Here is a 10,962-nt window from a genome sequence, read left to right as displayed (position 1 = left end):
TGCACAAATAAATCGTGCCAGACTGCCAGTCCAGTTGAGTGAGAAACGCACAAATGGAGGCGGGGTCTAAACAAAACGTGGGGGCGTCCTCCACAGCCGCACGGCGGTTCATAAGCAAGCACAGCGAGCAACTTCCCGTGGCCATCGTCGCCGAAGCCTTTTTGCAGCTCGTCCAACTAACACCAGTGTCCCGCTCATCAGCAAGCCTGCCTCCAACCTGACACACCAACCCCTCAAAATGGCCCCAATCTCCATCAAGAGCGTTCTGATCAGCGAAAGCGTGGACCCTCGCTGCAGGAGCATCCTGGAAGAAAATGGCATCCGAGTAACTGAGAAGCCCAACATGAAGAAGGAGGAATTGATCGCCGAGATCAAGGTAAGAACGGCACGGGGGAAGTCTGCATTGCGTAACAGCCTCATTTAAACACGCTGTCCTCTCTTCTCATCCTGAACGCACGAGTTTGGGGGTAGGGAGGTGGGGGAATGCATTGAAAGTTGCATTTGCGATTTCAGTCTCAATACTAGCATTTTCTTGTATTTTTGAATGCATTTGTATATGCAGCTGACGTTTTTTTTTTTGTTTTGTTTTTTTTTTAATTGAACGTGTTGTTTGAGCATGTTAAGCACCGCCCTACTCTGACGAGATGATGCAATTCAGCCCATCACTTTCTAGCAGTTGCTTAGGATGGCACAAAATGTGCACGTGACTCACACAAAAATATTTCCTTTCTTTGCCCTGCAACCTTTCTCGTGCCTCTGCCGTTTGACTAACTATTAAAAGTAGATACCGTAGCTACTGTTTCAAGTCATTAGACCAAAATAAAAGTAGAAAACAGAAAATTGAAAAGCCCATTTTGAAAAAGAGTCAGGAGTTCAGATTGGTGCATTTTCAAATATAGTTAAAAGTATACGGCAAGCTGAAAAAGCCTCTTAAGAACAGTAAAGTATTTGTAGTCTTTTTTTGTCCTACCGCTAAGAACCACTCTTATGTAAACTAACACTGGAAGAGACAGACATCTGATTTAATTAATCTTCACTGCTAAAATTCTATTAAAAGTTCCTTTTATATGGAGCAGACTAATCGTCCTTCAGAGATTTTACAATGCTCCTTTGTACATGCTTGGATTTCAATAAAGTATGTAAGCCAATTTGTTGGTTTTTTTTTTGTTTTGTTTTGTTTTGTTTTTGTTTTTTTGTTGTGAGCCAAAATTTACGCTAGGTTCAGATACACTCCCAAGTGACATGAAAACAGAAATGGAGCAATTGAGGTACTGTAATACTCTCACGTGTAGGCAAGGTGAGCCCGAGTCACCAATGCACTTTGAACCTTTTACTGAACTGGACAAGCTGTCAAAAACACCAACCCATAATGAGAATACTCCCAAGCAGCTGCTGCAGGCCACAACTCACGCCCAAGTGCTCGCACTGAAATAACCAGCCAGTTAATTGGACTTAAACTAATGATGTCACTCATTAGGCCACGCCCCTAAAGCCATACACCCAATTCTCAAATACTACTATAATTTTCCTCTATTGATATTTCTTTACATTCTCTTGGATTATGTAATCTGTTTTAGGGGTCTGAAACAAATTAAATTAAAATCTATTTGAAAAGAGAAAATATATTTGATATGCAGCATGACTGAATTGAGTTTACAAGCTTGGTCACAGAGGGAATTAAACTCCTTAAGTCAATTAAAAAGTAAATTTCCTGAAATATGTCCCCTAGAAAGTAAAGGTCCAGTGTGGGGTCTGGAAACAAACCACAATGAAAAACAGATGGCAGTTGAGCTGTGGCGACTTTGTGGTGCAAACGCATGCAACTGTAAAAGGCTTCACTTATATAAAACAAAAAAAAAAAATGTGTGTTATGTAACCAATCTAGGTTTTTGGTGTTTGAGTGTGTTTGAGTGTGTTTGCCTGTTTGATTATTCAGCCATGCGAGTATGAAACTCCATGATATGTTTGCTCTCTCACCACTTCAGGACTACGATGGCCTGGTTGTGAGATCCGCTACCAAGGTGACTGCCGAGGTCATCAACGCCGCCGGCAATCTCAAAATCATCGGGAGAGCCGGGACCGGCGTGGACAACGTGGATGTGGACGCCGCCACCAAAATGGGCATCATCGTCATGAAGTAAGCGTTTTTGATCGGTGCAAATTTAACGCGTTGTTCGATTCTCAATATTCCGAGCTAACAAGATGTCAAATGTTTGGTGCAGCACGCCAAACGGCAACACCATCAGTGCGGCTGAGTTGACCTGCGCCCTCCTGATGAGCCTCTCACGGTATGTAGATGTGCGCAAATACATTTTTATTACTTTATTGACTGTCAAACACACAAATAAAAAATGACAACACTCGCAAAGTGTGAAAAGTAGGCAAAAACGTACACCCGGATGCTCGCACTCAGACTAACCGGCTGAATACCTGGAGTCACTCACTAGGCCACGCCCCTTAAAGACACACCTCCAACACTCACAGTTGTGATTTTCAACTTGTCCCAAAATAGTGATTACGCTTTATAAAATCTATTGTTTTACACTCTCATTATTCTGTTTTATTATGTTTACCCCCCCCCTTTTTTTTTCCTTCAAAAATCCCAAATTTTGGGTTTTTAGAATGTGTAAATGGCATTTCAATTCATTCGATGAGGGGAAAAGTGATTGGACAGAAAATTGAGTTATGGTTTTGGTCACAGAACAAATTATAAATTTGGAAGTCAAGGTATTACTTCATTTTATATGTAATTTTCTTTTTTTGCGATTCATTCACATTAATGTATTGGGAAGACTCATATTAATGTAATTGTGGAAAAAAAAAAAAAAAAATCATACAGGGAAACGAACCGAGCCTGATGACATATAAAAATTCACCAATAATCAATGTTTGCTTATAATTGCTATGAAAAAAAAAAACCAATCTCCAAGAAGCACAAATAAGCGGTGTATTGGATTAGAGAAAAAAAATACAACACTCAAATTACTGGGGAGAGGGGAAAAAAAGTGGCCAACAGAATTTAGTTCTTTAGTCCATTTAGTTTATATATAATCAAATAATTGGTAATTATAGTTTAATCAATTTTTCAGGCAGGACAGTTGAAAAGTGGTTAGCAGTCTGAGGTTCTGAGTTGGGATCATGACCTCGGCCTTCCTGTGGGGAATTTGTATTTATTTTGTATCGGCTTCCGCACACATTTTTCAAGCATGAACATTAGGTTCATTGAACACTATTAGTAGGTGTGACTGTAACGTCTGGTACATACTTTGCAGACATTCCAACACATGTTTTGATTTTTCTCAATCTCCGACTGACCGGCTCGCCTCACGTGTGTACCTGCTTTCAGAAACGTGCCTCAAGCCGCGATGTCCATGCGAGCTGGCAACTGGGATCGCAAAAAGGTGAGCCGCAGCCTACGCAGCTGATTCTTTTCACGCCTGTCCGACAGATTACAGTTGCATGGCCGGGTCCATTGTCCATTCAGCCGTCAGTAATGAGCGGCGACAGTCTGATTCTGTGGCGCTTTCGATTTGCTCAGCTGTCTCTTTGTGTCATTGTCTGATGTTGCAGTTCATGGGTTCCGAGCTATATGGCAAAGTGCTTGGAATAGTTGGACTTGGAAGAATAGGAAAGGAGGTGGCCAGCAGAATGCAGGCATTTGGCATGAAGGTCTGTCTGCTCAGCATATGACATCATTCTATTCTTACTCTGTAATATTCAGATAAAGTGAAGTTTTATTATTTATTTCCCCCCTCTCTTCTCCTCCAGACTATCGGCTATGATCCAATCACTCCAGTTGAGGTGTCGGCCAGCTGGGGAGTGGAGCAGATTTCCCTGGAGCAACTTTGGCCTCTATGTGACTACATCACTGTCCACACGCCATTGATGCCTTCCACTGTTGGTGAGTGTCACTGAAGACCTGCAACACCCATTGGCACAAGTTGAGAGATCCAGCAGATGACAATGTATTCCTTCATTTCTGTTTTTTTACAGTTGCTACATAGGTAGACAACTTTGGACAGGTTTTTTACGTGTCCATATGCTGGAATGTCCTCTTTGTGTAAAAATTGCTCTTGTCCGTGGAGGAGTTCAAATTTTGCAGCCAACGGATTGGTGGCGACCTCGCCAATAGCTTCTTCTCCTGGCTTGGGAATTACAATAACAAGATCTGTAAATTATGGCACCCAGGGAAGATCCATTTTTAGGCATTGTTAGATGTGAGAGTGGTAGAAATGAGTAATTCATAATTGTGCCAGAGAACCACTTATAATGGTGGAGGGGCGACTCATGGCAAATGTCCAATGTGTTGCTGGGGGCCATTTTAGCCCTCCCTCAAAAATCCCCAAAACTGAAATGGTGAAAAACTGTTACCTGTACATCTCCATAATTCAGTACTAGGTCAGTCGTTTCACATTCACAGAAATTATCTTCAGACGTCAAATTAATTTAGCACAGTTCAGACTCGTGCTTCAAAACCAAATTTGATATTCATATTGACAGTTAAAAAATGACCTCTGAATCAGGATTGAATTGTTATTCCTGCTACTATTCCGAATGAAAAATCCAATTTGATAATTTGAAAAGTACATATTGAACTAGATAGAGACTAGTATACTGGTGTATTTTGGGTGTGTTTCTTTTGGGGTTTTTTTTTTTTTTTTGGTCTCCTGTGTTTTCTTTAGCTGCCGCAATTCCCTCCCAAAACGTTTTTCTGCTTTAGTTCAAACTAGGTTTCTTTAACAAAGATCCCTCGCCGTGCCTTGGCCATAGGTTAAAGCCCCAGTTTGTCTCCTTTTCTGCTTCATATCTTCCGAGGCTATTGTATGCCCCCTTCCGCTGAAATATTTTTAAAACATTTTTCAAACAAACTTTGTGTTGAACACTGCATAAATGCGCAGCATTTTAGCTAATTTCAGAATAAATAAAGTAGTAATGTTGTATTTGATTTATTTAGAATTGCCACCAATTCGTGCATAGCTGCGGTATTTGGAAACTCCTCTCTAAATTCTCTTTACAGGATCATTGAGAGAGCAGTGAATTGTACATGTAACATGAGTATTTGCTTTGTTTCCCCTCTGAAGGTTTACTGAATGATGAAACTTTTGGCAAATGCAAAAGAGGTGTGAAGGTAGTGAACTGCGCACGCGGGGGCATCATCGACGAAACTGCCCTCCTCCGAGCTTTGGAGTCTGGACAATGCGGAGGAGCTGGTCTTGACGTCTTTGTGGAGGCAAGGTTATCTTCAACTTCAATCGATGTAATATTCCAAATGTTCTAATTCAGTGGTTCCCAAACTTTATTTGGAGATGAAAATCCACATAAAACTTAGCTTGCAACTATTATTGCTTGGGAATTAACAAAAACATGAATGACAAACATAACTCCTAAATTCACTGCACTGGTCACTTTTACAAATGAAAAATTACCAGTTTACCAAGCTACCAAAAGTAAACAAAAACGTAAAAAAAAATTTTCTGCTAAAATTGAAAGTCTTGAATTCCTTCAGTCACTTCAGTGGCTGCTGTGGGCTTGTTTTTGCTCAGTAGTAGAATTAGCGCCATCTGCTGGCTCTAACTTAATAATGAAATATGTTCATCGTCGTCTTGTGCCTGAACCCCAGCCGACCCAGGTTCTTGGTTGAACTGTTTTCCAAAGAAAAAAAAAAAGTGGTTGCTTTTAAGCTGTCTTTTTTTTCACACCGTTCCTCACCATATAAGACAAAACAGGATGACAAAATGTATGTTTCAGCACCAAAATGTTCAACCGAACCACTTCATTTCCTTTTATAATGAAAAATGACATAGACTGGCTAACATAAATTAGCATGAATGTCATGGTAATTCTAAACCTTGAACACGCAGAGCAGCTACACGTACAAAAGGAATATAAAACAATACTTAAAAGCATATATTATCTCTGCTGTGTGAAGACTTCTTATGGAAGCTCAAAAGCGGTGCGCTTCTGAATTTGAAGATGCCTTTACTGTTAAAAAAAAAAAATGCAACATGAATATAAAGCTGTGCTATAGCTGGTGTGCCTAAATTTATTTTGTGCTATTTTGCAAGGAATATGCGCAGTACATCATCATTGTACCGCAAATTCAATCTCATGAATCTAGAAATGCATTGAAGTCCAGCTTGTTTGTACCACAGGAGCCCCCGCAGGACCGCTCGCTCGTCAACCATCCCAACGTGATCAGCTGTCCGCATCTCGGGGCCAGCACCAGGGAGGCGCAGGCGCGCTGTGGCCAGGAAATCGCACTGCAGATCGTCGACATGGTGAAGGGCAGCAAGCTGGTGGGAGCAGTAAGTTCCACAGAGCTCTTTATGACACAGAAATATGTAAAATTCTAACTCTAGGTGGCTAAGTCACGTGGTAGATGGAATTTAAGTACCACAAACGGTCATGTGACAGCGACGTTCATGTGTATTATTTGCTCATTTGCGTTACGAACACCACTTTTGACTGAGGTCTCCCTGCTTCGACTATGCTGAAATAGTTTTTTATTTTATTTTTATTTTTTGAACAGTCCAGCCTTCCTGTGTGGTGTTTGCATGTCTTTTGATAACTGGAGGAAAATCCATCTATCCATTTTCTTTTGCCACTTATCCTCACGAGGGTCGCAGGGAGTGCTGGAGCCTATCCCAGCTGTCAACGGGCAGGAGGCGGGGTACACCCTGAACTGGTTGCCAGCCAATTGCAGGGCACATGGAGACAAACAGCCACACTCACAATCACACCAATTGGCAATTTAGAGTGTCCAGTTAATGTTGCATGTTTTTGGGATGTGGGAGGAAACCGGAATGCCCTGTAGAAAACCCACGCAGGCACTGGGAGAACATGCCAACTCCACACAGGTGGGGCCGAGATCAAACCCGGGTCCTCAGAACTGTGAGGCCAACTCTTTACCAGCTGAGACACCGTTCCTCCACTGAAGGAAAATAACTTGGCAAATTCAGTGAGGAGCATGATTATGAGAAGTTATTTCATTTTTTTTTCCATTCACTTGCTCACATGATGAATTACCAAAGAGAAAATACTTCAAATATTCAGACTTGAGGCTAATATGCGTTCTTCTTTCATAATGTCTTTTTTTTTTTTTTTTTTTAAACCTAGGTAAATGCACAGGTTTTGGCGAGCACTTTCTCCCCTGATTCTTATCCATTGATCAAACTTGGAGAATCCATCGGAGCTGTGCTGCAGTCGTGTAGCGTGTCGAAGAATCCACTGAGCCAAGTACAAATCATTTCCCAAGGTATCCACTACAATACCGCTTCGTGTATTGACTATTCTTAAGGTCTATGTGCTAGTTTGCCGTTTGCCCTCACTAGTTGTACAACTATGGCACATTCGGACAATTACATGTAACCTCTTTGGGGAAACTGTGCCCCTGTTAACATTTGGCGTCAATTCATCCCCAGCTTTGCTTTACTAGTGACGTGTACAGTGAACCCCCGCCAAAACTCTGCGGATAAATACCGTAATTTCTGGCCTACAGAGCGCACCTGAAAAAAGAAGACACTACACAGAATGAGTTTTCAAAGTTTTAATATCTTAGTTTAACATAGCAACAACACAGAGTGCCCCTTGTGGCCGTTAAAAAAATGCACAAATTAGCGGGATCACAAAAGGGTTGAAAGCGTGTGTGTGTGTGTGTGTGTGGGGGGGGGGGGGTGATTTGCGGTTTATAGGATGGAAATTACGGTATATTCTAGACTAAGCAGGGCTAAACTGCCAATAGTGGTTGCGATGACCCCTCTCACCAAAAAATAAATAAGAATAAACTTTTTTTTTTTTGTCCCTAAACCAGGAGACAGCATGAAGTCATCAGCCAGTTACATGACAGCCGCTGTGCTGGTCGGCCTGCTTAACGGCAAATCTGGCTGTTGCCCCAACTTCATCAATGTACTGAGTCTCGCCAAGGAATCTGGAATAACGGTACAACACATTGTGGTGACAATAAATGTTGTCGTCGTGTGAAGTAACGCAACTAACCCTAACCCGTCCTCAGGTAAACCAAAGCCACAGCGTGTCTGACGAGGCTTCCATCGGCGCGTGCACAGTTGAGATAATGACGGACGGGTGCAGTTTCAAGGCCACCGGCACCATTCAAGGTGGACGGCCGGTCCTGCTGGAGCTGAGCGGAAGTGTGTTCAGACAGCCCGTGTCGCTCACTGGGAACTTGCTGTTCTTCAAGGCTTCTGCGAGTCCTCAGCTGCTCTCCTCAGTGGCTGGTGAGGGTTGAGTCAAGTCCAGGACTCGGCAAACTCTTGTTTCGAGAGTGTGTTTTTTTTTTTTTTTTTTTGCATGTAAAATACTCGTTCATATTTATTTAATTACATTATAAAAGGGGAAAAAATTAACGTATATATACATTTAATTAAATCATTGAAATGTGTTTCAAAATTATTTTAATTAAGCTTTTTTTTAAATCTAATTTCTTATTTTTATCCTATATTTACACTATTGCGAACATTTAGCCATTTCATCTAAAATTTCTTCATTTGAATGTACACTGTTGTATTTTTCAAATTTTATTAAGCTGATTGAATATTTTCACTTGTTTTAGTAAAATTAAATACTAGCGATTAAGAATTTTACATATTAAATATACATGAAATTCATTCACCTTGATAAATTTGTTGATTTGTTTTAATTAGTTAAAAAAAACATTTCATGAAAGGCATTAATCCATTTTAGGAGAGTACATGTTTGGGGGGGGGGGCTACGATTAAGGAATGTGGCCATACTGTATGTGTCCACTCTGCTCCAGTCTCGGTGTTAGGCTTTAGAACGGTATTTTCGACTTCCTGTTTTAGAAATTCTGTCAGGAAATTGGTTTGAGGACTAGTGGTTGCCATGTCTGCCACACAATTCAAGGTTCCAATATGAGTGCCAGCTTTTTGGTGCTCCGGTTTCCTCCCACACTCCAAAAACACAAGGTTAGGTTCATTTGGGAAAAAAAAAAAAAAAAACCCTCTTTTTAGGTTTGAATGCAAATGGTTGGTTGTCTTTTGTCTACGCATCTCCACAAAGTCAACCTGGACAGGCTCCAGCTCACCCACAATAGAAAATGGATAAATGTCAGTTCCAGTTTCCTCTTAAAAAGTGATGATGTCAAAAGTTCTTAAGTCCAGTGTTTGTATAGATTTTTTTTTTTTTTTTTTGTCCTTTCTTTAATTATACACCAATTTTCTCCCTTTTCTCCCCACACCCCATTTAGACCTGGTAGCCAAAGAGGGAGTGCAAATTGAGTCGTTTAGCGGCCCTGCAGAGTGCTTGGGGAATGCTGGCAGTTGGTACTGCGTTGGGGTGTCTTCTCTGCTGCGAGACCTCAGCGCCTTGGAGCCGTTAGTTCAGGAGGCGGCTCAGCTCAGCGCTTGAAAGATGACGGCGGCACCGATCACTGTCTTATGATTCCATCTTTGCCTTAGAATTCACAACTAACATTTCTGGAGCCCTTTGTAACTTACATTCCACTGTTGGAATATATTTTTTTTGCCTTTTTTGTCAGTAAAACTGATGCAAAAATGTGCTTGCTGGGTTGTTCCATTGATTGATTGACCATTTTCAATGGCTACAGGAACATGTATTTCGATACATACTGAAGAGAAATGTGAAGAAATGTTTCAATGAGGTAAACATAGTTGCATAATAAGAAGTCAGTGTTTATACAGCTCAATATTTTGAAATTGGGTACAAGATGCAATGCAAAATGTTCAGTAAAACAATCTTACAGTGCCTTTGCATGATCTGATCGTGCACTGCACTCATGATACACTTCATACTGACTGCAGCATTTTGTTTTCTACTTTTTATTTAGCTACTTGAGCGGGGGGCGGTTACAAAATATTACAGATAAAACCGCTGAGTGTAATGCAGCATAGCTCTACATAGCTGCAAATGACAGGTGTGATTATAAATACAGAGTCCTATATGTCCAATTTGTTCCTAAATCAGAATGCAGCATTTTTTTTTGGTAGATTGTAAAGTTGTAAGTAATGAAGAACTACAGATGACAAAAATCACCCCAGATTTATGAACATATAAATTGTATGTTATAGATTCAATGGCGTCTATTGTACATTGTCGAGACCATGCAAACCATCGACAGGTGCCCTCTTAAAAAGAATGAACATTCTTGGGACTACACCTATATCCAAATTACGAATAGAGAGGACAGACAGTTGGAAAGAGTTCTACGTGAAACCATTTATGTCAAACCAGAAAAAAAGCCTTTTCTAAACAGCAGAAGAGGAGATTCGAGGTATCAACTATTGAAGTCACCTCATTGAAAAGTGGCCCCAACGTGCAGTTTTGTCACAAGAGTGCACTGCCAACACCCTCCGAGGCATAAATAAAATCTATGCCTAATATCTGGAACTGAAGAAGGCTTTTGGAGTAAGGGAAAACATTTAAACGAACAATTGCCTTGATTAAACCTTTGCAGATTCCTGGATGAGCAAAATGACATATGTTGATACTGTACATATATTAATTGATAATAAATGGGATTTTTTTAAATCTCATCAAATTGGAGATTTCTATAACCAATGGATGCAAGGTTGACTAATCTACAGTAGGGTAATGGTGTTTTATAGCGCTGTTCTGAAGGTAAAAGTCTCGTATTGCGGCCATCTTAATCCAGTGAGATTAGGTCAAACCTTGGCCGCAGTGGAATTAGGCTACAAACACCATGGCAACGACGAGAATGAGGGGAAAACACGAGTAGGAAGTCAATTGCTGAGGGGGGGGGGGGTCGCTCATTTATATACAATTTGTATTCCGAGAGGGAGAGCTGGCTGGCTTTTTTGGGCCACAAATGTGGCGTCCACGTGCGCGACGTGGTCACGGGACCGTGGATGTTATATTTAGGGGGTGAGAGAAAGAGAGATTTTAGCGGTGTCAGTGGCGTGTGGGAGGGGTCGGGATTCCTCTGACGGTTTTTTTTTTTTTTTTTTT

General features: G+C 41.0%; 1 protein-coding gene across 1 annotated transcript; it reads left to right on the top strand.

Moving 5' to 3' along the window:
- The first annotated feature begins 72 nt into the window (after window positions 1–72).
- On the top strand, window positions 73–9,826 carry phgdh (phosphoglycerate dehydrogenase). The gene is made up of 12 exons (XM_061840699.1): window positions 73–376; window positions 1,986–2,137; window positions 2,223–2,288; window positions 3,347–3,401; window positions 3,571–3,669; window positions 3,769–3,901; window positions 5,082–5,230; window positions 6,153–6,305; window positions 7,117–7,255; window positions 7,811–7,938; window positions 8,012–8,234; window positions 9,224–9,826. Exons 1-12 carry the CDS (start codon window positions 239–241, stop codon window positions 9,382–9,384), a joined length of 1,596 nt encoding a protein of 531 aa, XP_061696683.1. The 5' UTR covers window positions 73–238; the 3' UTR covers window positions 9,385–9,826.
- Window positions 9,827–10,962: the final 1,136 nt, after the last annotated feature.

This window comes from Syngnathoides biaculeatus, chromosome 14, assembly GCF_019802595.1.
Source record: "Syngnathoides biaculeatus isolate LvHL_M chromosome 14, ASM1980259v1, whole genome shotgun sequence".
Lineage (NCBI taxonomy): Eukaryota > Metazoa > Chordata > Actinopteri > Syngnathiformes > Syngnathidae > Syngnathoides > Syngnathoides biaculeatus.
Note: the sequence above shows the minus strand (reverse complement) of the source record. Positions and strands in the feature narration are given on the sequence as shown.